The sequence below is a fragment of the Marmota flaviventris genome, chromosome 11 (genome assembly GCF_047511675.1).
Source record: "Marmota flaviventris isolate mMarFla1 chromosome 11, mMarFla1.hap1, whole genome shotgun sequence".
NCBI lineage: Eukaryota > Metazoa > Chordata > Mammalia > Rodentia > Sciuridae > Marmota > Marmota flaviventris.
Window position 1 is genome coordinate 2,542,951 of NC_092508.1, and position 27,454 is coordinate 2,570,404.

The 27,454-nt window shown below is 50.2% G+C and overlaps 1 protein-coding gene across 1 annotated transcript in view; it reads right to left on the minus strand.

Annotated features, from left to right (window-relative positions):
* Positions 1-24,170, minus strand: part of Traf3ip1 (TRAF3 interacting protein 1) — a 48,590-nt gene extending 24,420 nt beyond the window's left edge. Inside the window, exons 1-13 of the mRNA XM_027951752.3 lie at positions 23,975-24,170; positions 20,765-20,833; positions 20,179-20,340; positions 19,168-19,311; positions 18,650-19,078; positions 15,598-15,669; positions 14,484-14,559; positions 5,721-5,783; positions 4,672-4,692; positions 3,259-3,343; positions 2,811-2,894; positions 1,516-1,639; positions 1,269-1,305 (exon numbers count right to left, since the gene is read on the minus strand). Of these exons, the coding sequence (XP_027807553.2) occupies positions 1,269-1,305; positions 1,516-1,639; positions 2,811-2,894; positions 3,259-3,343; positions 4,672-4,692; positions 5,721-5,783; positions 14,484-14,559; positions 15,598-15,669; positions 18,650-19,078; positions 19,168-19,311; positions 20,179-20,340; positions 20,765-20,833; positions 23,975-24,097 (1,489 nt within the window). The 5' untranslated portion in view covers positions 24,098-24,170. The remainder of the gene's footprint in view (positions 1-1,268; positions 1,306-1,515; positions 1,640-2,810; positions 2,895-3,258; positions 3,344-4,671; positions 4,693-5,720; positions 5,784-14,483; positions 14,560-15,597; positions 15,670-18,649; positions 19,079-19,167; positions 19,312-20,178; positions 20,341-20,764; positions 20,834-23,974) is intronic.
* Positions 24,171-27,454: the final 3,284 nt, after the last annotated feature.

Sequence of the window (27,454 nt, forward strand, 5' to 3'; positions counted from 1 at the left end):
CACCAACAAACAGGAAACACACATACACAGAAACACACCAACAAAGAGAGGGGGTGCATACATGTACAATGGAACACACCAAGGTGGGGTACACGTGCATACAGGCAAATACACCGACACACAGAGGGGAAGCATATGTGTACATGGGAACACAACAGACCACAGGGGCACAAGAACATACATACAAACACATCAACACACAGGGAGCATGTTAATATGAACATGCCAACACAGAGAGAGGAGAACACTCACACACACCAATATGCCAAAAGAGGGGGCACACAACGTGCAAGAAAACACTAAAAGGGGGCACGCCCACATTCACGCCAAAACAAACAGCACATGCATACATGAGAACACACAAAACACAGGTATGCACACACATACACATCAACATATCAACACGTGTCGGACAGGTGCATGCGAGCACACAAAAAGAAGGGAACATGCACACAAACATGTCAAAACACAGGGGCACACAGTACATGTGAACACGCCAACACACAGGTTGCACACACACTTACTCTAACACAGGCAGGGAGTACCATCCTATACACAAAATCACCAACACACATGGGACACGGGCACATACACTCAAGCATTCCTATACACAGAGCTGCACACATGAAACATGTAACTACACCAACATGCAAGGGGTGCATGAACATACATAACAAACCAACAGGGTGGACACGCACAGGTGGTAACGTGCCAACACACTGGGCACACACCTGTACACATGAACACATCACCACAGAGGGGGCCACACATGAAAAACCATCACACACAGAGGGTGCACACCCAAACATGCCAACACACACAGGGTGGCCCATACACCTACCCGTGAAAATACCAACACATGGGGGCACACCCATGTAAACAGGAACATAAACACCCATGGGGCACATGCGTACATGCAAAAATCACAAGAGACCACGTGGATGTCCAAACACACCAAAACACAGTAGGGTACATGCATGACACAGGTACAAGCCAACACATTCACAGGGGAGTGCCAATACACGGAGCACATACATGTACACATGAACAGGACTACACACTTACAGGCACACATGCCTGGGAACACTGTAACCACCTGAGGTACACGTTCAGGTCCATGCCAACACAAACGGGGCACACGCACGTATGTGCAAATGTGCCAACAGATAGAACACCTACATGCAAATACACCAACACCGGGCCCCTGGCTCGCACACTCTGATGTGTCACACAGCAGGGACACACTCGCGCCCAGCATCGGGACTCACCGTGCTTCTCGCTGTCCTCCAGCTCCAGCGCTGGCACCTAAGCAAGAAAGGAACCAAGAAAAAAGAAGATGCAGGCAGCTGAATTCTCAGAATGACACTTGTGAACTCAAAAAAGGAAGGATCAAATTAAAGAAAGTAGAAAAGTAACCAAAAAATAGGAAAATTCTGTCTACGTAAGTCTAAAAGCTGGAGCACTGATGTGATGTTTCTGCGTAGTTACTAGAAACACCACCCTTGGTGAACTGACCGTTTCAATTTCAGACATTTCGGAGATCTGAGGGGCAGCCTCCACCACAAACTGATCATCGTCTTCATTGTCTGAATTCTGTGAATCTATAATCACATTTGAGACGGTTTTACCACTCCCTGTCCTAAATAAGAAGACACAAGATCACATCAGCAATGGCCCATCAGTCCCAGGTTTTCCCCAGCCCTGTGCAAGAGGTCACCTAAGAGGAGGTTCACCACCACCCCCCGCCCCAGGGCCTGGCCGCATGGGCACGCCTCCCCCCACGCCCCCTCCCTGCTGCCCAGAGCTCCTGGCCACAGCCAGCCTCCCTCTACCCGCAAAGACCCGTGGCTTCTGCCTCCCCCATGTGTGCCCTACCCAGGCTGCAGCCTCTGCCCTCTGCCTGGAAGGCCTGTTCTCCAGGCACGAACCTCAGGCAGGGGTGGCATGGGCAGCCCCAAGGCCACAGCTGCCCCAGACCTCCCCTCTGCACAAAGCAGCTCCTCAGCGCCCCTCCTGTGGCACCCCGGCCCTGCTTGCCCGTGTCCCCGCCATGGCCTGTATCTCTGCCCAGCACCCACTACACCCTTCCTGTCCACCCAAGTCCTGCCCTTGTTACGAGTCGGCCAACATCCCGCAGCCTGGCCCACCACCTGGACCCTCCCAGGTGACCACCCACTCTCACCCAGGTTCCCTCTGCGGAGGCCCTGGTCGCCTGCAGCTGGGCCATCAGCCCCTGACTTCAGCCCTCCCCAGGTGACCTGGCCAGCATGCTCCAGAGCATCCAGCTGCCACCACTCCAGAGGATGTGCGTGCGCATTCTCGCACACACACCATCCTCCGCTGCTCTCACAGAGAAGCGCCTGGAAACAGGTCTCCATGTGCTGTCTCCTCGCCCTGCCTGGGTTCCACCTGAAACCCACCCTGCCGGAGCCCGCCTGTGGTCTCTGCAGGACTTACGACTTCTGGACAACTGTGTGGCCTTTGGCAATTAAGCCTTGAACCCCTTCCACCCTATTTCACCCTCACTGTTTTCACGCTCAAGTCTTCCATCTAGAGACCACAGACTCGTAGCCCAACATGTCTCCTGAACCTCAAGAAGTGACCACACGCAGACATGTGTCTCTGCTCCTCATCACCTGCCACGCACACTGCTCTGCGGCCTGAGGCAAGGGCCCAGCCTGGCTTTTCTCTTCCACTGCTCACCTGCCCATCTCTTGGTCCAGCCCCAAGGCCCGTCCAACCCACAACACACACACAGTGGAGCGGATAGCCAACCTGTGCAACGGGGCCACCCAGCCAACTCGCCTTACCTGTCCATCGTCAAGGTCTCCACGCCCTCTTGCCGTTTGACCCGGGGAGGCGCCGGTCTAGCACTGCCAGGTCGAGGTATTCTTCTAAACCCACCCAAACAATGGAAAATCAAAAGGACACAAAACGATGAACATTTCACACTGGACAAAAGAAAACTCAGACTCAGGGCAAGGCTAATTCCCATTCCACCTCAACATGCTAGTCAGGAGAGTGACAACACCCATTCACGTGACCCAGCTACCGACAGTCAGTACTCAGCCCATCTCCCAAAACCCACTCTGCACTACGTGCAGTTACACAGCTCAGGAACAGAAAAACCACAGAAGCGGTGTAGGCTGCCTTCAATGCACACGATTCCACCTACTTCAGCTCAAGCACTGAGGAGCCGGCAGGGCGCCACAGCAGGCCCCTAGCTGGCACTCCTCTCCAGCAGCAGAAAGCACACACCTGACACTGGAGGACAGCTCGCTGGGGGCTTCTGGATTCTCGCACACCTCGGATTTATCTTGGCCAGTAGCTCCAGTATCTCCTTCTAAACAGGTACAATCCAGCCAGCAATTCAGAGAAAGAAACACAAAGAACAAGTGATATTTAATTCAAGATTAATTAAAATATATTTAATTCGAATATAAATATTAATTCAAACATAAGTATTTGAAAAAGCAGCAAACAATTCCAAGTATAAATGAACTATTTTCTCATCCATCATTTTAATGAAGATAAGACAGACATGATATCTAAATTTAGTGAAGATTTGGGGAAATGATGTACTGAAACTCCAGAACAAACTGGTTCAGCTACTCAAGAAATAAAACTCAAAATATAGGTACAATTTAACTTAAAGGAAATACAAACTAAGAAAAGCAATGGCCAGGCGTAGATGTACATCTGTCCAGATGCACACCCCGTCAACAGGATGGCTCGGTGACTAAGTCCATCATGTTACCATCATATGCTAGGCCCTTGTGTGCGAAACCACACTATCATGTTAACGTATGATGAATAACAGCACTTCAATAGCTTAGTAATCATGTCTACACTCACGGGGTCCCAGAGGAGATTAAGTTACAAGCAATGGAATTACCAGTGCTTTTTATTTTTACCCTCAGCTTTTTCTTCATTTTTCAATTTTCTACAGTATTTTTATAACCTGAATAAGTTTTCTTCACATTAGTTAAAAAAGATTGAATCAGCAAGTTACAAGCCAAACTACTAAGACAAATTTACTCCATTATTGAAAGAAATTTCCACTTTAAAAAGTAGTAAAAACATCAAAATCTGAAAATTGGGAATGTACAATATACTCTGAGGAAAGAAACATCCTGAAATGTATTCTTTTCAGGTGACTCACACACGTGGATTCCCACACGCCCATCACACCTTCAGTTGGTGCTGCAGTTGGGACCTGGACGCTCCCCCAGGCCCATGTGTTGAGGACATGCACAGTTGGGCATTGGTGAAAACTCCGAGGACCTCCCATCACTGGGGACATGTCCTTGAAGGGGACCCTGGTCCCCTCTTTTTGCTCCTCAGCCACGAGGTGAGCAGCTTTGACCCCCCATGAGTTCCTGCTATAACATGCTATCTTATAACAGGCCCAAAGCAACAAGGCCAATTGATCTTGGACTGACATCTCCGACACCATGATCCAAAGTAAACCTTTTATCTCCATAAGTTGATTATCATCTTAGGTATTCGTCAGCTAACAGAAAGTTGACAAACAAAATTGATAACTAAATAGTTAAGATATATTTCCTCAAAATAAATTACTTTCACTAGTGCAGTGTGTAAAGCAGATTTGAAATGTTTTTTACCCACACACAGACACAATACACCAAGTATACTTAAAGCCATTCTCACCTGCATCACTGATGGAGTCACCTAAAAAAAAAAAAAAAAAGCACAAGAAAAAATTAATTTTCGCGTTAGTCAACCTCAATGCATCAAGTGGCCTGAACAGAATTGGAGGAGACACGTCCTGAGTTTGGACATCTATTGGGAAAGAGGCCATTTCCTGGCAGCCCTTCCTAGTGCCCCGGCTGCCGTCTCCTGCTATTTTCGACTGTGAATCATAAAATGCACTCCCATGAAAGCCGGAAGCAGGGATGTGAAGAGTGTATCACAGACAGAAACGAGGTAAAGCCCTACAGCCAGGAGGCCCTGGGAAGTGCCATCAGACAGCTCAGGTGGGTGCCAAGACGCTACACAGAACCAGGTGAGCTCGGCCTTGCACCAGCTCCCTGAGGCCATCTCCCAGCCACACTCCACTGCCCCAGGGTCCCTTCTCGAGTGCTACGCCTGGGGACACATGTGGCCCAAGCAGTCACAGGCAAGCAGCAGTGCCACAGGGCAGGGCAGGAGTGGATTCAAAGCTGAGATGAATCATCTTTTCATGACACTTTTTAAATACACGAACACACACGTATGGAAGGGCCGACACCAGGTGCATTTCCACGCTGGCCCGGACATCAGGTGGGGCAGAGTGACCAGCAATCATCCGCACCCAACCTCTAGCCAGGCCCAGTCCCACCCAGGCACGCAGGGATCAGACCCACTCGCAGAGTGCAAGCGCTCCCCGGACACCCCGGGTCCACCTGCCCCTGGACTTCCCGTGAACACTACAGCCTGAGAGCCCTCGAAGGGGTAGCTCTGGGCAGGGCAGCGAGCTCGGAGAGCAGCAGGATTTCTATTTGGGGACCATCCATGGCAGCCCCAGAGTCATGAATGCTGCCACTTGCCCTCACGCAGGATGCCGCCTGTTACCAGCAGTGGCCTCTGTCACTCATGGGAAAAGCCCCAGGGGAAACCCCAGGCCCAGCTGCACCCATGGGAGCAGGCATAGTGCCCGGCAATGGCTGACCTTGGGGCAGTCTCCTCCCACCAGCAAGGTGCACACGGGCCGTTCTTACCTTTCTGCTTTACTGCTGGGTCGGGCTCAACGCTCTCACGCCACAGAGTAGTGGAGTTATCATCTGAAACAATAGTTGAGTTAGTAATGGTTTCTTTGGTTCCTGACATAAAACAGTTTAAAATCGGTCACTCAGACTGTACCCTGAAGGGCTGGTGATCAGTGGCATCCCGAGCCCTCTGGGTTAGGGCTAACCAGAGCTCACACGCCCACCTTTCCCCATGCTGCAAGTTGACCAAACTGACAAAGGCAGCTTTGAAAACACATCTAGAATGTTCCTCCTGCACTGTGGCTCTGGGATTGGGCACCAGACTGTGAGCAGGCCCCTCCCAGCCCACTGACCCAGGAGGGACTCTTGGGCCTCCCTGGGCAAAGCAGCCCGCATCCACCTCCACTTCTAGAACCACTCAGACCCACAGAACCACTTGGTTTTGCTGGCTCCCACCACAGTCAGGCCCAGGAGCCGGCTGTTCCAGGAAAGCAGGAGGAAAAGAAAGGTATCCTGACACATGTACTATCCTAGACATACTGAGAATCACAAAACAGGGGTCTCATCACTGTGCTCTGAAGTCTTGAAAATAGAAAAGAAATTGAATACCTGAGAAATAAAATAAAATATTTCCCTATTAAAAACAAAAAGGGCACAGGAGGTGCTGGAGGAAGAGGTTTTGAATTATGGCAGGACCCAGAGCTGAAAAACCGACCCATGGTCCAAGACACACCACTGTCTAAATAAAGATGAAACTGGAAAAACATCCCCAAAACCCAATCCTGGATGTCTTAAAACCATTTAAAGAAATAGCTTACATCAGAATCAACCCATCATTAACTAGCAAATAACTGCTTTATTTAAGTAATAGAATTACATTAAATTGATGATATTTTTAAAATATTTTTTTTTAGTTGTAGATAGACCCAATATCTTCACTTTATTTATTTGTATGTGGTATTAAGGATCAAACCCAGTGTCTCACTCAAGCTAGGCAAGTGCCATACCACTGAGCCACCACCCCAGCCACATGACATACAGTTTTGTAAGGAAATCTCTGTAAAAATTATGTTGATTTAAACAGTCTAACAGCTAATTACTTATGATGTTTCCTAAAGGGTAGCCAAAGAATGAATATAAAATATTAAGATCTAAAAATAAATATGTTTGGCAGTTGTAGATTTGTCAATTTTAGAATGAAGCACTCTAATAAACGTAAGTTGTCATATTTTAGTTAAAAGTGTCAAAGATGTTCTATTTATTTACTTATTTATTTGCAGTACTGGGGATTAAGCTCAGGGGCACTCTACCCCTGAGTCACACACACTCAACACGTCATTTTTTTACGTTGAGACAGGCCCTCACTAAGTTGCTGAGGCTGGCCTTGAACATGTGACCCTCCTGCCCCAGCTCCCCAAGTTGCTGAGGTGTGTACAACTGGGCGCAGCAAAGATTCTCTGAATTCTATAGAACCCAGGATCGTAGAAGGTAGATGCAAATGCACTGTCTTCTGTCTGGAGTTCAAGGGGATGAATTTATCTTTTCCAAGTTCTAGTGAACTTAAATAAGCTTTACTAAACCCCAAGTTCCCACAAACACAAAGGACATACAAATAGGCTATATACTCACTAAAAACACTAGAATCAATTTTTACTCACAAAGGGCAAATCAACCAGTTTATTGAATAATACTTTTAAAAGACTAAAATAATGCACTTATTAAGAAATCAAAGTTACTCTGCAGGGTAAAACAATCATTGCCTCAGCACAATCTGCTATCTGGAACTATCTGGTGAGCAAGAAATCCCACAGGGAAGGACAGGGCCTTGGCACCAGACTTCCCAAGTTCAGACCCTGGGGCTGTCACTGGACACAGACCTGAGTTGCAGTCCATCAGGTCCTGCGACCGAAACCAGCCGCTGGATGGCTGCCCACAGAGCCGCTGCAGGCAGTCCTGACAGTCCGCCTTCTGCAGCGGCCTCACAGACTGCAGCCTCGTCGATTTGCTACTAAATGTCCTCACAGAACCAGGGGTTTTTAAACATGAAAACCATTTTGGAACAAAAATGGTTACTATTGGGAAATTATGATTCTTTCAGTGAGGTAAGAATTCTGTGGCTATGTAGACTACCTCATTTTATTTTTTGAGCTGCATGCTGAAGTATTTTAAAATATATTATTAGGATGTTGCAATATGCCTTGAAATCATTCATAAAAATATAGAGCTAAAGTGAAGCATAATGTTGGAACCACTCAGCCTGGGTGAGTGCCTGAGTGTGAATTGCACTATTCTTTCTGCTTTCTTGTATTTTTCATGATAAAAAAACTGGGGATATAGGTCAGTGATACAGCGCTCGCCTAGCATGCATGTGCGAGGCCTTGTGTTCAATCCTCAGCACCACATAAAAATATATAAACTAAATAAAGGTGTTGTATCCAACTACATCTAAAAAATAAATATATTTTTTAAAACAAACTTAAACCATGCAACAAAAAGGAAAGAGGGCAGGAAGACCACGAGTTCAAAGCCAGCCTCAGCAAAAGCGAGGCGCTAAGCAACTCAGTGAGACCCTGTCTCTAAATAAAGTACAAAATAGGGCTGGGAGTGTGGCTCAGTGGTCCAGTGCCCCTGAGTTCAATTCCTGGTACCAAAAAAAAAGGAAATGAGAGAAACTAAGCAAAAGAAAGGTACAGTTTACATTCCAGAGAACTTGGAATTGTCATAGGTTAAGAAAAGGCACAGCCTATAGCTGGCATTACAACATGGAGAGCAGGAAGAAACCATTCACACTTTAAAAAGGAACAGTTGAGTGCCTTTTTGAACTCTTCACCCAAAATGCAAAATGCTAAAAACAAGACCCACAAGTTCTCTTCGGACAACCTGAGGCAGCAGGGTCAGTGGGCCTGGCAGGCCCCAGCACAGGCCCAGCGTCTCGGCGTCTGAGCTGCATCAGCACACCACAGCTGCCTGCACCTGTTTTTCCCTTTTTGGCCCTGGGGATTGAACCCAGCGTGCTCTGACATCCCCCACCCCACTGTTGTTTGTTTGGTTTCTTTTTTGAGAAAAGGTGTCACTAAGTTGCCCAGATTGGCCTTGAACTTGCAATCCTCCTAACTCAGCCTCCTGAGTTGCCGGGATTACAGTGTGGCCAGCACCCTGGCCAACATAGCCGCTTTCCTTTCCTCTGCAGTACTTAGGAATGAGAGGTAACAGACCAGGGCAGGGAGCCTGGGAACCATGCTCAGTGCTAGAAACAACTGCTTGCAGCCTCTGAGTTCCAGGAGTTCCCAACAGCACCCACAGAGCAGCAGGGTGACTGTGAAGGCACCCCAGCCCAAAGAGAAGGGTTGGGGAGGAAAAAGAGGGACCAGGGTCTCTCCCAGCCCCGGGGGCACATGTGAGCAGGGCTATGCTCCCCGCTGGACAACCAAGCTTCATTCTCACCCACAAAACACCCCACTGAGAAACAAGGTTTGCAGTGTGCACCTCTTCACGCCCCAGGTTACACTATTTTCACACTTGTAGATAAAATCCATGAAATGCTCAATACACGCCTGGTGGACAACTTCAACCTGTGTTAAAGTCCACAAGCTCTGATTCAGCCTGATCAGGGGCTGTCTGTTCAGCTAGTGACCTGTCACACAGCACGCCTGTCACTCAGCTGCTGTCCAGACACCAGCCCGCTCAAACTCAAGGCGGGCATTTGTACAACCATCTGCGATGAGCACACTGTGGTTCGGAGGACCCATCCGTGCATGTGCTCCAGGCCAGGAGGTAGTGAGTGGGAAAGGTGTGAACGTGGTGTCCCCAGCTACACTGACACAGGTCACTCCATGGCCTACCAATTGCCATTCCTCCAAGCCTTCACCACTGCCCTCACCCTCTCCTGCAGCACAGGACACCTGGCCAGCTCCCCCACAGGAGCCTGGAGACGAAAAAAGGTCCCTTAAAAATTAGATCCAGTACAAGATGGGGCTGAACTGTGACGCACATGTGCACAGTGGAGTGAGACCCAGCACGGCCTGCGGGCTTCCGCACCACGCCCGCCACACCAAGGCATCAGCCACTCACAGCACCCCTCCCAGCGAGGGAAGTCCTCGAAGACACCACGCAGAGAAGGCCCCTCGCCATTCTAGCCACGTTTCCAGAGTCTTAAAAATGCAGATGGAAACAAAAACTTCTGTCTTCTCCTAGAAGAAATCTACACTATTTTTTCTCTTGAATACAACTCAAAAATTCTAATATTTCTGAAGAATTTGGTCTCGGGACACAGAAGACTGGCGGGACTGATATTTCATTGAGGGCTGCCCACCCACGCGCAGCGGCACACCATCAGTGCTGGCTGTGAACGGGCGAGTGCAGTGTGTTGCAGACGTGCTGCCTAAAATCTTTATTGTGGAGAAATTCTAGCAGCACAGTAGGCTAAAGATTAAAAAAAAAAATTCCAATAGCAAAATTAAGAATGCACTTTGACATAAAAAAAATAGAAGTTAAACATAAAAATACATGTAAAGATTAACTTAAAGCTGTCACAATGGAGCAAAATTAAAGAAAATAAAACATCAAGTCATTTCTGATCTTCAGCACAATGTTAAAAAAATCTGACAAACACTGGAGTGGTAAGAATAATACAAAAAAACTTAGAACTACACCAAGATGTCGCAACTGTACATCAAGGTGTCGAGGAACTTAAACTAGAGAATACCTTTTTCTTACCTATTTCTGAAGCTGTAGTTTCCTGATCTGGTTCGTCATTTAATCCAGACGTTATGGGGTCTAAACTTTTACCTGAAATATTATCCTCCTTCCTTCCTGACATAAAATAGTTAACAACAGATTAACATATTACAAAGCTTTCAGTATCTGTTTGCTTTAGTTGGGATTTATAGGGGTCTGGGTCAAGGCCAACAACACACCACCATGTCCTCTCAGTGGTCCACTCTCCGCCTCCACTTGGTTCCCATAGACTGGACAGAAGCCCCCTCCCCTCCATGAGACGCCCTCCCCACATCCAGGACAGCCTCTCCTAACAGCAGCCCTGTCCTCTGCCCCCTGCCCTGGAGTCCCGTCCCCCGCAGAGCTCAACACACCCTGTTCCCCCAAAGCCACAGCTGTAAACATCGTCATGGCCAGAACCTCAGGTGTGTCACCTCCAACCTCTGCGACTCTCCCTGATCACAGGTCACACATCCCACCGTCTACGAAGACCTCCGCGTGCGCAGTCAGACCTGTGTTCTGGTACAGCCGCCCACACAGCAGCCTGCCAATTCAGCAAGCGGCACTGCGCAGGTGCCCAGAACCCCCCAAAGCGGTCTTCTCTCGGATTCCTCTCATTGAAACAAGTGGTACCCCGTCCATCGGCACAGCCGTCGTCCTCTCTCCTGCCCCTCACACCCTGAACCCTACTGCTGTCGCCACCGACACCTGGTCCAAGCCACCACACTCCCCATCCAGTCGCCACGAGCTCCTCGCTGTCCCAGGCCTCCACTCCTGCCCTCCAATCTTACAAGGAGGCCCTTTGAAACACACACCCTAACTCTGTCCTCTGTCTGTCCTGCTCAAAGCCCTCCAGGTCTTCCAGCCACCAGCCACCTGTAGACACAGGGCAGAGGCCCCAGGCCCCTGCTGGGGCAGCCCCTCCCCCAACACTGCCCCTCCTGCCTCTCCAGCTCCACGGCTGGGCCTCCTGCCCTGCATGCAGCAAGTCCAGCAGCTCAGGTCTCTGCTCAGGATCCCTGGACACCTGCAGGTCCTCCTCCCCAGCGAGTCACCTGTCCAGATGTCCCCAGACAGAGGCCCTCCCTGCCTTCCCTTCCTCCTGCTTCTCCTGGCTTTCTTTTTCACTAAAAATCCTCATCACTAATCAACATGAATACAGGCACCCTCTCGGCTCCTCATGAGTATAAATGTCTTCCAAATAAAGAAAGGAAGGCTGCACTGGACAATTTCAGTCCCAGGCAGACTTAGGGTAGCACACCCTTGGCTGCGGAGAACAGCCCTGTGGCCCAGGAGCAGCTGTCCTCCTGCCCTCCTCCACTCTGACCAGGCCCACGTGACCCTCTGAGGCTCCCCTGCTCTGTGATGGCGCTGAGGCAGAGAATCAGGTGGCAAACAACTGCCCCCGGCGGACACGCGCTCTCAGTCCCACTATGGCTTAGTCTTACCGAGCTGTTTCCCAGCATGCTCCTTCTTAGCTTTACTGTAGGAAGAGTTACGTTCTTTTTCTGGGGAAAGACTGTGTTCACTGGTTCTAGAGTCCCTTCTTCCTGACATGAAATTGCACAACGAAAACATGTATTACACTTAACTTGTAATGCTGCATAGTTACCAAATGAATGAAACCAAACACACTAATTCCAAGTTATACTTCCTTTAGAACACACTCCTCATGACTTAGCAAAAATTATCCTACTCTTCTGTGGACTAGCCTTGGGTTCTAGGCTAGTATGGCTGTCCACATTCATCCTATGAACATGTGCCATACTCTAGTAGATGCAGGGCACAGAGGTCCCATGCCTTGAGCACCCCCGGGTCCAGATGTTTGTCCAGATACCAACCCACCCAAGCAAGGCCAAAGGTTTGGGCCGAGCACCAGCTCTGCTGGGGCAGACTTGGGCCAGGTCAGTGCCTGGCCAGCCAGCAGCAAAAACAGGAGCCCCTGAACTGCTGACCGCTGAGAAGCTCACTGCCGTCAAGGGTGCAGTCTCCAATAGAAAACTCTTGAAGAGCACCCAGAAAGAAAGAGCCCACGGCAGAAGGCGGCCGTACACACAGACGAAGGAAAACCCTGCCTGTCAGAGATGGAGATGCCTCAGCTGTGAGCTCGGGAAACCCGAAGAAGCAACCAAGATCCCTTGGATCAGGATGAGCAGCAAGGCTAGAGTTCAGATAGTGAGAGCAGTCAGTGAAACCAACAAGCCACTAACAACCAGGGGGGAAGACAGCATCTCCAAACACGAAAACAGACAACGACTGAGCCACCACCTGGACAGACCCTGCAGACTGCAGCTGGAGGCAGCCACCCTCTGAGAAGTGGCTGCTCCCTTTGCAGGGGGCTCTTGAGTCATGTGGCAATTTTAAAATTCATCTGAACAGATAAGCAAGTAAAATGGCTTAAAACTTTTCTGAAAAGAACACTGACAAGAAACAGTAGTGAAACAGAGACCAGTGAAAGTGGAAAGCGAACAAGATCCCAGACCTTGACGGGTGCAACTAAGCCATCAGGCAGAAAGGCACCCTTAATTAGCAAGTGATCCTGGCACAGCAGGCAAAGAATTCTAAAAAAATAAGTCAGCGCCTTGGCATATGCCAGGAATGAAAGTAAGAGATGAATACAAAGACTCAATATTAAAATGTATGCTAAAACACAAATCTTCAAGTCACAAATCTTTACACAAATTACCAAAAGCTTCAAGCACATAAAATTAAGCACTCAGGCAAATCCAAAACCAAACTGAACATAATTAGTACAAATGAAGCGCAAAAATATAAAAAACACACTTACTTAAAAATTGGCTGAGGTCCTTAACATACAAAGAGTTCACACAAAATAACAAGAACTCTTGCATCTCCAGACAGTCAATGAGGAATCAGGAAAGAACAGACAAATCCAAGACCCCAATCAAAACTAGGGACACACATGAAAAAAATGCAATCTCACTAGGAATTAAACTTCCCAATTTTTTGTCTATCAAAATCAGAAAGCCTTGGGGCTGGGGCTGGGGCTGAGCAGTAGCACACTTGCCTGGCATGTGTGAGGCACTGGGTTCGATTCCTAGCAGCACGTATAAATAAATAAAATAATATCTATCAATAACTAAAAATATATTTAAAAAAAAAATCAGAAAGCCTTGCCGGGCGCAGTGGCACACACCTGTAATCTCAATGGCTTGGGAGGCTGAGACAAGAGGACTGCAAGTTCAAAGCCAGCCTCAGGAAAAGCAAAGCGCTAAGCAACTCAGTGAGACCTTGTCTCTAAATAAAATACAAAACAGGGCTGGGATGTGGCTCAGTGGTCGAGTGCCAGTACCCACCAAAAAAATCAGCCTTTAAAACACTGGAGGGTGGGCAGAGGGCACCTATAGAGGAGCCCCGTGCCAGCGCTCACTCCTCTGGGCTGGGACAGGGCACCACCAAGAGGACGTCCCTAGAGCATCACTGACTGACTGTTGGGAAGGGACAGATCTTATGTAAGTTCACTTCTGGATAATTCCAACTACCACGCTGTCCCACACTAACCTACAGGATTCGGGAAAGCGTGGTGTTTCAGAAACCACTACTGCTCTTCAGAGCCTCCAGCAAGAGCGGCTCTGGCCAGCACAGCCCTGAATTCCCTGCCTCTCTGGTCCTACTGCTGGTGTGTCACAGTAACGTTCCATTTTCAGCCAAATCCCAGGCCAGACCTGTGAGCGTAGCTTTCTGCATGAGTCCAGTGCTCACTCCTGCTATTTTTAACCACAGGCACATATGTCATCTGCCTGCGTGCTCTTCATGCCCAATGGGAAAGACAAGAACCCTGCAGCCCGACGACCAACACACACTCTGGAAAACGAAAATCCAATTACCCCTTTTAAGTTCCAGCATAGGTCTGCAGCAAAAGGGGCGGCTTTGCCCTGAGTGGTGTGAGTTCACACAAGTGTGTACACATGCGTTCCCCCCACTGTTTGTTCCCAGGCACGGCAGACCTGTGACCAGCCACGAGTCTGCTACCAAAGAATGGGACGAAGGCAACAGAGCTCAGACCCACATCTGCAGCCACAGTCAGCTCGGCAGTACCTTCCACTGAAGTTTTGGATCTTCGTTTTGATGTTTTTGATGTCAATGACCGGGACGCTGTCGTGGAAATCTCAGCCTTAGAGAGAAGAAAAGACAAAAATCAATGGAAGCTTCACACAGCAATACCAGACTCATTGTTCAAGCTCTGCCCAAGGAAACCAAGTATGAAAACAGCAGCAGCAGCACAGGCTTTAGGGGACTTGCCACACGGTGCAGTTACATGCTCGGGACCTGAGAAGGAGTCCAGACCTCTTCCAGCCTCCACACAGGCTTCTCTGTGCAGCCCCAGGCAGCTCAGCAATCTGCTAAGGGCGCTCGAGAAACACTGCCTGTCACACGTGCTTAATGCCGGTCACAGCTGTCAGAGGATTGCAAGGCCCAATGCCCTGGAGGGCACTTGCTCACACTGAGATGCCAGTGGGACGAATGTGGGACCAGTGTGGGACCACCTCTGGATGTGCAGTCCGCCACTGAGACACTGCCATGTGACACACGACTGTACTGAACTACTTAAATGCATTTGTATGCCACTCTGAAAGTAAAACCTCTCACCTTGTGTTTCTAGAGAACACGGTGGGAGAAGGCAGCACACCCACCCGCCCGCCCTTGACATGATTCCACTCTCACGCCCTCTCCCCAGAGCAGCCCCGGTGGCCCCCAGCCCTCGTGTGGCTGACTCCATGTCCCTACTGTCCGACAATTATGGAAGTCAGCTAAGCTCTCAAGGGTCCCTTTTGCCAACCTCTACAGCATGGCCTCACGGGGACGACAGGCCACGAGCGGACCTCAGCCACAGGAAACACTGTGGGGTCCCAAGAGTTGCCAGGCCAAGCTGAGCGAGCGCCTCAGCGGGCCCTCCCTTCCCCACCAGCCCCCAACTCAGTCCTCTTCCTGACTCACCCCGAATGCCCCTGTCACCACCTCCCCTCAGCACCACACATCACACTCACCAAAGGTGCAGGCCCAGAAACCACCCGACACGTGCCAGGAGGTATGCCACGCCACCATTCCTGAGACAGCCTTTCCCCAGCCACAGCCCCACTGGTCCAGGGAGGACACACATCCACGACCCAACTCCAGTTCACAGCTCTGGAAACTGTTGTTTAAACTCTACCTCTGTTTCCGCCTTGGAGTCTTTAAAGGATCCATCTGAAAACTTCTTAGATATCTCCCCTGAACTTGCTGACTGTAAAAAAAAAAAAAATATATATATATATATATATATATATATTTTTTCCTTCAAATTTTGGAAATATTCACATCTGTAATACCTAAAAACAAATCAAGCTCTGGTCCATGATACTGACGTACAAACAAGCAACCCTTTGCACAGACCTGAGCAGCCCGTCCGGTCACTGCTGCTGGAACCTCAGTGCTCCTGGCGAGCAGCACCGGGGCTAGGACACCAAACACTCCTGCCTGGCAGGGGACTACGCAGAGGCCAAGCCCCCGACCATGACAGCCCAGGAGATGCAGAAATGGGATGGGATGAATTTAAACTCCAGGGCCCACAAAATATTTGTCCGTCTTCTGATATTTGAGCATCTTCTAATAACGGGGCAACTGGAATGGCGTGACTCTTCATAAGCAAAGGCTGCAGACAGACAGTCAGGAAGGCACCCTCCTAAGCCACATGACTCCTGTCAACGCCATCTACACATCTGGACACAGGATGTCAAAGGACACCCGTTTAGTATTTCAACAATGAAACATGCTCTTCAGACAGACACATCAGATGGTACAGGTGGTCATCACCCAAGGTCAGGGGGCCCAGCAGGTGCCACACTCATGTGCTCACCATGTAGGGTGACATCTGGGGCTCATGGACGGCCAGTCTAACCTGGCACCTGGGCTCCAGCCACCACACCATACCCCCATAGCACCCCTGACTTCTCAGGATGCCTCCGTCTCTATCTTACGGTCCTCCACACAAACCATGGGCAGGCCGGGTGCACACCTATAACCTGAGCAACTCACAGGAGGCTGAGGCAGGAGGATGGCAAGTCCCAGATCAGTCTCAGCAACTTAGTGAGACCCAGTCTCCAAAGAAAAATAAAAAGGGCTGGGGATGTGGCTCAGTAGTGGAGTGCTTGCCAGCGTCATGCAAGGCCCTGAGCTAACCCCCCAGGACTACCAATAAAATAAAAGAAAGAATTTGTCTGGGCAGCCTGCGCACTCCTGTCGCCCTCCCTCCAAGACAGTCAGGCTTTGGCCAGAGCGGGCAGTGATGTGGCACTGCAGGGCCTGAACTGCCATCTCCTGCCTCCACTAAGGACTGACATCCTCAGGGCCATTTTACAAGTCACTTGAACCAGGTTCTTTGAGAGGCACCTCATGGCAGCTCATTCCTGCATGGCGCTTCTGACCAGGAGACCTTGCTGCTGTTGTCCAGATCAGCACAGCTAACAAAGACACCCCAGATTCACAAAGGCCAGGCAAACAGAATCCCTGAAAGACCTAAGCAAATCCACTGCACCTCACTGTGGTCTCCAGCCCTTCTCAACAAAACCATCTTTCCCACTTGGCTCTCACATCCCAAACATCAGCCTGCAAACATTTCTCTTTAGAATTTTCTTTCTCTCTATTAAAGCGACTAATCGCAGCATTGGCAATTTCAGTGAACTCAATGTGGGAGGCTCTATCTGAAGACCCACAATTGCTGAGGAGGCTGTCCACTCAGGGGCTGTCTCATGCACACAAAAAATATACCAGAACATGCCAGCACCTACAAATATACCAGAACACGCCAGCTGCAAAAAGCAGATCAGGGCGAAATACTTTTTCTCAGGCTGCTAAAAAGTGGTAAAGAGGGAGGCTGCACTCTCACCCTCCAGGGCCCCCAGGTCTTTATGGCACAGAACCAGGGTGTGTTAGTTACTCCAGACGTGAATGGAGGGAAAGCGATACTATGAAGACTACAATCTGACAGTCCCCCCTAGAATACCGATTTCAAATGCTAACAAAACCACATCTTTTTGGATAGGTGCCCCCTTGCTTGCTGCAGCGGGCAGAGAAAAGTTTATACCGACTTGCAGAGAAAAACCAGTTTACAGACTTCCAGCAAGGTCAGTCCTGTGGAGCCCACTCCCAGGGACAGGGATGCCCCAGAGGCAGCACTACTGAACAAGACGGCCAGTGGGGCAGGGAGCTGGAGGCCAGCACAGGCCTTGCCTCTCACTGCCCAGCTGCATCACCTGGGCAGTCCAGGAGCCAGGCCAGACCTCTGCCTCCCCTGCCAGCAGCCACAGACCAGACGACTGTCCTGTCTTCCCAGGATGATGTCCCACAAGAAGGGCATCTAGAAAGGCAACTTGCACATTTAGAAGTCACAGTCTGAAACTCAAGGCTTCTGGCCAGTCGTAAAGTTACCTGAAAATTCCATTAAACAAGAATGACAGGGGCTGGGGTGGTGGCTCAGCGGTAGAGCACTCGCCTAGCACGTGCGAGGCCCTGGATTCGATCCTCAGCACCACATAAAATAAATAAACAAAATAAAGTACTGTGTCCAACTACAACTAATAAATAAACAAATAAATACATATAAAAAGGGTTACAGTAACCTGAAGTCTTACTGTACCGATCTGCCAGTGTCCAAAAGACTTGGTGTCTCTACTCCTTAACAAACTCAGTAGTGCCCGAGCTCCAGAGACCACACGGCCACTGACCCTGCCGAAACGCCACCGCCAATGACACCAGGGACCAGCTCCACCAAACACAAGTGCAGGCCACGTCACAGAGGTGCAAAGCAACATATCTCGGCACATCTGGCAAGATGACAAGGGCAACTGGGCAAATGAACTCAACCCCTGAAAATGGAATCAGCTCACAAAGAGCGAGCGCCTCGCGGTCTTTTCCCAGCTTCCTCCAAGCTACCTCCCGCCACCCCCAGGGCAGCGCTCCTCACAAAGAGGCCCAGGAAGGCCTGTGACTGTCCTGCCACCCAGGGTTCACTGGTCTGAAGACCCCGCCAGCCCGGCCTGGTCCTCTGGGCCCCCGGGGGGCCACCACACCATGCTCTTCAAGGATGGCCATGCGTTTACAACCAGGCCCTGGCAGAACCGTGACCTGGCGGGCTCCCACCAGGAATGCGCAGTTTTACACCGCAGCGGAAGGAAACCCTCAGGAACGGCCGGCTCCCCCCAAAAAGCCAGCTCCCAGGCCGGTACCTTTCTCTCCAGCTTCTCCTGCTCTCGGTTCTTCTCCCTGTCGGGGTCCCGGGAGTGCTCCCCGTTTCTCGCTCTCCGCCGCTCCCGGTCCTTGCCCTGGTCGCGGTCGCGCTCCCGGTCTCTCAGCCGCTCCTTCTCCCGCCCTGCCTCGCCCCTCCTCTCCCGCTCCTTGTCCCTGTCTGCGTCTCTGTCCTTGTTGCCTCTGTCTCTGTCCCTCTGTCGCTCCTGCCTGGCCCTGCTCCTGCTTTGCTCCTTCTCCCCTTCCCGGTACTTGTCTCTCTCCGCGTCTTTGTGTCGGTCTCGGTCATTGTCCCTCATCTTCTCCTTGCCCCTTTCTTTTTCTCTTGATTTGCTTTCTTCTTTCAGTTCTCCTCTCTGTTTTCCATCTCTGCTTGTACTTCTCTCTTTTACTTCTGAATTTCTTCTATCCTAAAAATACATGTATATATAAATATAAACGTTTTTACCTAAACTCCAAAAAGACCGTTTCATTCCTAAAGATGCGCCACTGCAGTCACCTCTCTCTCTCTGTGAGCTCTCGGGTCGTCTTCCTTCACATTCTTATTGTCCGACTCGTGAGGCTTGGAGGTCCGGGAGGCCCTTCCTCTCGCGTCCGCCTTCTCTCCAGCCAGAACTCTCCGCACTGCGTCCTCGCTGGAGAGCTTTTTCCACAGGCCAGGAGGTGAAGGCAAGGCAAAAACGAGATCAGCACGGGCAACAACACAAACGCCAGCAAGGGGAGTTCATTCGACAGATTTTGTATGAGTAAAATTTGAATGAAATATTAAAAGAAAATGTCATTATCACAGACAAAGCCCTGTGTCTCCTGATCACTATGACTAATGATTCATCACTAAGTCCTGGTCCAGTCCCACCTATGCTGCCCAGGGTGGACGTGAGTGTGGTTCAGGAGCAGTAAAGCTGAAAACCAACAACTCACAAACCTCTCCACCTCCACTGGGATCAGGGCCCTAGCAGAAAGGGCCTTCAGAGGTGACTCGACCACCTCATTCCCTAAAAACTAGCACGCTCTGAGGCTAGGACACCAAGAGGTGGAGCAAGCCCAGTGCAGGCCTGTGGTGCCTGGAGTAGGGGGCACAGGTGTGGGAGGCAAGGACGGAAGTTGAGGAGCAGCTCCTACAGCGCCCCTCGCCCTGGGCAGGTAAAACGCTGTCCTCAAAGGAGGCAGCACCAGCTTCAAAAGACAGCTTCGGGCCGCCAGGCCAAAAGCAAAGCACCTACGAGGCCCCACATACTACAGAAAGTCTGCCATCCTGTGTTTTGCAGGCCCTGGCTCACAATCACAGAAGCTCCTCCTGCACCTCCAAGCTCCAGAATACTTGGGACCCAACTCAAAGTGCAAGGGTCAATGGGTACCACTGGAACTCCCCCTTAAACACCTCCCACGATATTTAAGTCACTCACTCCCCCTCCACTTCTTGCCACTCAGCACTACTAAGTTTAAAATGCCAGTGCTGCAGTGTCACCGTGTGGATGCAGCACTTTCCAATGATCTGAAGCAGCATTACCTTGTTGATGCAGCACTTTGCAATTATCTGAAGCAGCTCGTTTGTTCTTTCAGGCTCGTGCCCGGCCACGATTCGGGCTGGTTTTGCCAACAAAGGCTCTCCTGAAACCATCATGACCACATCTATGGCCTTCTGGAGGAAGCTAATTTTTGCATCTTTATCCTGAAATGTTTCCATTAAAATAGAAATATTAACATACTTCAAAGAGTTTGCATTATCCTCAGAATGTTTGAAAGACATGGGATAGATCCTCTTTATAGAAAAAGCAATTTTTAGGTATATGACAAATTTAGAAATACTGACCTTTTATAACACAACAAAATTCATGAAAGCTATTAAGTTACCTGATGGGCTGCATTAACCTTTGAAATAATAATTCTGCTTTTCAGTCGATAAATTTAGCACAACACGGACTGGCCACAATCAAGAAGATGAAATGAGAAAGGTCCATGCCATTCATGAGTTAAAGGGCCTCGTCTCCCCACCACACACAGCATTTTCCTCACACGAGGGGTAGCCGCGGCCTAAAACAATCTGTTCACTCAGGGGAAGGACAGGGAGAGGAGGAGCCCCCACGCCAACCTACCTTGACGTTATCTGACTTCATCTCAACATCTGTGTAGAGGCCCTTCATGAACCCAGTGGTCCTAATCACCTTCAAAACACAAAAAAGAAACTCATGCACCTCCCAGGACATCCGCTGACCCCCCCACCAGCGCCCAGGAGTCTCACTGTCCACTCTCGACAAATGTTTACGTCATGAGTGCAGGACGCTGTGGCGCAGAACACAACCAGGCCTCAGGACATTGTGGCTGCAAGCACAAAGAGTGCCAACACCCAGGGGTGCCAGGGCAGCCCACAGGAGGGGAGGGCCCAGGTGCCAGGGACAGCTTCCCAGGGGAGACCAGACCTAAACTGGACCCAGAAGCTAACAGAAGAGCTGGGGAAGAGGGCATTTAGGAAGCACTTGACCAATCAAAGAAATCTATTCCATGAGGGATGGAACAATTCGGATGGAATAAATCTTCTTGTTTGTGGCCAGAGCATGTTGTGCTAATTTATCAACTGAAAAGCAGAATTAGTATTTCAAAGGTTAATGTAGCCCATCAGCCAACTTAAAAGCTTTCACGAATTGTTTCTGTTGTATTATAAAAGGTCAGTATTTCTAAATTTTCAAGGGATCCAGAGAAGTGTGAGACAGCAGGAGTCTGAGGCCTCCAGAGTCCTGGAGGGCCTGACCCAGAGGCTCTTTGCAACCACTTAGGGACACAAACTATGCTTACGAGACCGGGCAGTTCTAACACAGAGAGGCCAGGCCACTCTGAGCTTCACTGGAGTCCCCCAGGCACGGTGGCAGGAATGGAGACCAGAAGGAAAAGGAAGAGCTTAGCCTGGGCATCCAAACCAGAATCTCCAGATGGGTCCTCCTCACTTCTTAGGATGGTGGGGTACCATGCATCTATGTCATCACTTGTGTTCTCCTCCTACCTGCCCCTCCCCCTCAGGTAACCTGAACCCTGAAATATCCTGAAAGGGCTGTGGTTTGCTCTGTCCCTCCCTGTCCCCCACCCAGAATCCTGGATATCTTAAGGTCAGAGTTATTAAAAATGTGAGGGTTACTGAAAAATCAAAACAATGGATTTTCTAAAAAATGAAACAGAACAGAAAATATCAGGTGTGTCCTGGGTCAGCTGTAGCTTTATTACTGTGAGTCAGGTTTTAAAAACCAATGGCAAAAGACAGGCCTGGGAGTCAGCCAACTACTGCGTTGTTTTGTTTGGCTTTGTTCTTAGAAGATGGCTAGAATGCGGACTCTTAAAAGCATCCCACCCTTAATGTTCCTGACAAGTGCTCACTTCTTCCGGGTTGAGGTTTTCCCAGGGTGCAGACAGTTTAAATTGTGAGCAGTAACTGGAAGCAACAAGAAACAACATCACAGAACCCTGCTTAACCTAATGAAAAACGCTGTTAGTTCGCTACAGCTCCATATTTAGACACTGACTTGAACAAGACATTCAGGGGCAGTAAGAATCTTCACAGGACACTCTCCACCCACCATCTAAAAATGCTTTTCAGCATGTCAGCCATTCTAACGCCTTGTCAAGCAGGTGTCAGTGCATTTATCTCGACACCGAAAAAGAAATTAATTTCAGCATTAGAAAAAGTTTAGAAGAAAAGCAGACCTGTTCCCAATGGAGCATATACCTCACTGCATACCTGCCTACCAGGCCACAGAGTGGATTCCTGCTTGAATGTTCCTCCTCCATCCCACAAAACACCCTTGGACCAACCAGGACATGGTCATTAAGCCCCACCCACAAGCTCCCCCAGGGTGAGCAAACTCCCCTGTGGCACTCCCCTCTTCTAACCCTGCCATTCCTTTTGGTTACCTGCAGCATTCTCACTGAAAGGTCCTCCCTAAGTCCTGAGAATGGAAGTATTCTTTAGGCTCCCTCCCCCTCAAAGTTTCTCTTCCCTCCAAGTGCCTTCCTCGGGTGGCCCTACATTTCATGAGCTGCCAGGAGCAGCACAGGAAATGAGGTATAGCTTTGCAGCCTCAGCTCCAACAGTTTTTCCTCGCTCCCTCAGGATCAGGGGATGGCACCTGCTACTTCACAGAGTGGTGGTGACAGAGCACACTGCCCGGCTCCCATGGGACTCTCTACACAGCTGGGTGCCTTCCCCATACACCATCCAGGACAGGCTGTAAGAGCTGTGCAATCCAAGAGAAGGGGACCACCAGTCAAAATAGGAGTGTGGGTGATTCCCAGAGCTTTTCCGTATGAGCAGGTCTGGGACAGAGACACACGTTCCAGGAGAGTACACACCACAGCTAGTAGGATGGCCAAAATCAACACGGAATGAGAACCCTCACGCCGTGAGGCTAGGAGCCCTGGGAGCCTGCAATCTGACCCCTAAGTCCCAGAGAGCACCGGGGCCCCTGAGCCCTCTGGTGCACCCTGAAATGGGTGCTGCCACCCCTTGAGGCAACACTCCTGAGTTACTAAGCACCTGGACAGACTGCCAAACAGTGAATGTTTGTTGTGCAATTTCTATGTACCCAGTGCAGCTCACTGGAGATGCACTAACAAATCAGTACCGTCCTGTCATTGAGAAATTCACCGTCCTTAAGTGAGAAAGTCACAGCGACAACAACCTCAAGTTAAAGCAGGCTGTGCAGTTTATCAACAAATATCAAACGACATTTTTACAGCTTTCCTTTCAGGTTCCCCTACAACCAACATATTTATTCTCCTTCGTGTATTTATTAAGCGTTCTAACTCCGGTGACTGCACCAAGCAGTCGTGAGAGAAACTCTGAGGAGGGAGCCTAAAGAATAACTCCACCCTCCCAGGACTTGCGGAGCACCTTCCACGTGAGAACGCTGCAGGGCAACCAAGGGGAATGACAGGTTAGAGGGGAAGTCACACAATCGGTTCTGCCAACAGAACCACGAAGGGCTCTGAAGAGACACGCCTGTGGGTAGGAAAGAAACGGGAAGGTTCCCGGGGCCGGGCGCCCGCGACCCCAGCTACCTGGGAGGCCGCGGCAGGAAGATCGCGAGTTCAGGGCCAGCCTGGGCGACCGGTCGAGGCCCAGTCTCAAATTAAACGTAAACAGGGCTGGACGCGGCTCGGCCGGGGAGGCGCGCAGAGGCACAGCGCCCCGCGTCCAATCCCCGGGCCCCCGAGGCGGGACCCCGGCAGGAGCCGGCCCTGCGCTCCCGGTCGGCAGCTCCCAGCCGACCTCCAGGCGCAGCGCCCCCCCGGCCCGGCCCACGCCGCCCGGCGCGCACCTCCGTGACGATGTCGTGCAGGTAGCGGAACGGGGGCTTGCTCAGCAGCTTCTCCGTCAGCGGCGGCCTGCGGATCACCTTGCCCAGCGCCTCCTGCGTCCGCCGCACCACCGCCGCGTTCATGGTGGTGCCGCCGCGCGGCTGCCCGCCCGCGCCGCTCCGCCCGCCGGGTCCCCGCGGCCGCAGCGGAGAGCCGGACTCCCATCCCACAATGCACCGCAGCGCCCGCGGCGCCTGCGCGGCCCGCCCCCGGTTGCCAGGGCTGCGCGGCCTTAGCAACGGACGCTCGTGGGGCCCGCCTCTCCCGAAGCCCGCCCTCATAGGCCCCGCCCCGGACGCAGTCCCGCCCACCGCCTATCCCGGACCTCAGCGCTCGCCCCGCCCACAGCCCCCCTGACCCGCTTTGCTTCGCTGCCCGCTCCGCAGCCCGCCCCGCAGCCCCGCCCCTCCGCAGCGTAGCCCTGCTGTCCCGCTGCCCTGCTGCCCAGCTGACCTCCTGACCAGCCCGCTCTGCCCACTGGCGGAGGCCGCGGTGGGCCGCCTAGCACAAGCAGCTCCCAGGACCTGCGCTGCCTGACAGGCACAGTTCCAGGGGAGCGGTAGGCTCAGGTGAATGGACGGGGCTGCGCGGAGTCCTCCCACATGGTACTCCACGTGGCTTCTTGGGCAAGGGCTTGTTTTCTCTGACAATTCATTTCTGTTCCTATAAAGGACGATACTAACGTGTCGCCCAGGAAGGTGAGGACTGCGTGATGTCCCCTGTTCACCGGGCGTCGGATTCTGTCCCACCTCCTGTCCGACCCGCACAAACCCTCTCGGCAGTGTGGGGGCTCTGTATTCTGCGTTTATTCTTCCAGTGAATGCTCTTATGGCTTTTTAATTTACATTCACTTTTTACCATTTTGCATACTCTTCATTCTTTGTGTAGATCTAGATTTCCACCTGGTGCGTACTCCTGTCTGAAGAACTCCTTCTTTAGTATTTATTTTTGCACCGTTAAGCTGCCAACTAATGCTTCATCTTTTATGTATCCAAAAATCTTTATTTCATCTTCACATTTGAAAGAATTTACCACGCTCAAATGGGGGGAGGTTGTATAGACTACCAATCTCAAGTCAGGCTGTATGGCTTATCAATAAATACTAAACTGCATACTTTTTTTTTCTTCAGTACTGCCCCTTGAACTCGGGGGTGCTCTACCACCGACCTACATCCCCAACCCTTTTTATTTATTTATTTATTTTTGAAACAGTGTCCCACTAAGTTGCTGAGACTGAACTCCAATTTGCAATCCTCCTTCCTCAGCCTCCAGAGCGAAGTTGCTGGGATTACAGGCCTTTGATAACATACCCAAACTAAACTGGATTCTTATAATCTGCTTTCAGGTCTCCCTACAACCACCTCCAATAAATTTACCCTCAATTATTTATTAAATGTACAAGTATTAGAATTCTGACTTGACTTTTTTCTTTTGGTACTTTGAGAATGTCACTTCACTGGCTTCTGGTTTACATAGTTTCTGAAAAGCAGTCTCCTGGAATTCTCATTTGTTGTGTTTTGTTTATGTTTCTGCCTGTCTCAAAGATTTTTTTTTTTTTTTACTATTGGTTTGTCAGAGGTTTGCCAGTGATATATGTAGATGTATAGTTATATTTTGCTTTTGCTTTTTCAGACTGGCTCTTGCTGTGTTGCCTGGGCTGGCCTCAGTCTCACACTCCTCCTGCCTCAGCCTCATGATCACCTAGGATCACATACCTCTGCACCCAACAGGCGCATTTTCACCTAAAATCTATGTATGATAATTGTTTATATACAGTGAAATTCACACAGTCCAAGTGTGCAGGTTGATGCATTTTATTGATCATACAAATTATGTCACCACCACTCAGCCAAGTCATAGAAGAGTGCCCTTGGCCATCTCTTCTGCTCAGAGGATTCAGTGATTCCAAGAGACGGAATTGACAACACTCCCTTCAGAAAGCCAACCAAGGTCCAGGGAAAGAGTCCCCAAGGAATTGCGCTCTCAGAGAGGTTCCAGCCTGGCTGGCATCCCTTCTTAACCCTTCCCTGGCCTCAGGTGACAGCCTCTGACCCTGGCCTCTTCCAGTCTTCCTGGCTTTCTGGATGCCTGCCCCACAGGGGTCTTGGGGTCTTCCCACCCCATTCCCCCACACTGCATTCCCCAGAGCCTGAGTCTCCAGTCCAGATTCATACCCCAGGGCCTTGGCAGAGCAGCCCACAGTGGTGTGTGGCACTGCAGTCCCTTGGAATAGTCCAGAGTGACCATGGACATGAACCAGGCTTCTTCCAGGGCCTCCAGAGTCCCATTACCCTCCTGATGACCCGCGCACAGGTCCTTCCCCACACACATTCTCCTTCCCAGAGACCAGCTTCCGTCCTCACGTAGCTCATCAGCTCTCACAGAGAACAGAACACTTCTCCAAAGAGCTCATCTGCAGCTGGCTCCTTGTCATGGAGGCTTCCACCAAGATTTCCAAGGAAGGCCTGGGAGGCCAGGCAAAGTGCAGCAGGGTTGGGGTCCCTGCAGGTGCCCCTGAGAGGGTGAGGCATGAAGATGTGAGAAGGAAGTCAAAGCTGCAGCAGAGACACCCCCCGCCATGCAAGATTAAGAGATTCCAGTAACGTGGGACGTCTCCCCGGGGAAGCTACAGAAATAGATCAGAAACAAGCTGAGAGAGAGGGCAAGTGAGCTGCCACCAGCAAGGTCACAGGGGTGGAGCCACACGAGCTCTTTGGGGAAAACACGAAGATGCCCTGTGCCCAGATGCTGGGTGCGGAGCTACAGGACTTGTTTGCCCAGTTGAATTTTGGTCTTGCTTCGGCTCAGACCCTTCCTTCTGTGCCCTTATTTCTCCCTTTTAAAATGGAAATATTTATTCTATGACATTCTGTACTGGATATATGGAACTTGCTTTTGATCTTAACAGGGAAAAAAGCTAAGAGTTTTCCTTGAGTCTTAGAAGAGATTTTTAGACTTAGGCTTTTGGGCAGTACTGGAACTGTTAACTGGAACTCTTCATCATGTACAACCACAAAAATGGGAAGTTAGACTCCAGGTGTGTATGATATGTCAAAATACATTCCACTGTCATGTATAACAGAAAAGAACAAACTTAAAATTTTTAACAAATAGAAAGATTACGGGGACTCCAGAATAACCAAAGCAAATGCAAGCCAAAAAAGCAATGCTGGAAGCATCACAGTAATTGACACAGTTATGAAAACTGCATGGGACTGGCATAAAACAAATGTATGGACCAGTGGTACAGAAGAGAAGACACAGAGACAAACCCACACATCTATAGTCACCTGCTCCTTGACCAAGGTACCAAAAACGTATGTTAGAGAAAACAGCCTTTTAAACAAACGGTGCTCAGAAAACTGATTTTGCATATGTACAAGAGTGAAACTAGACCCATATTTTTTACCCTGTATTAAAAAAAAAAATCAGGGGCTGGG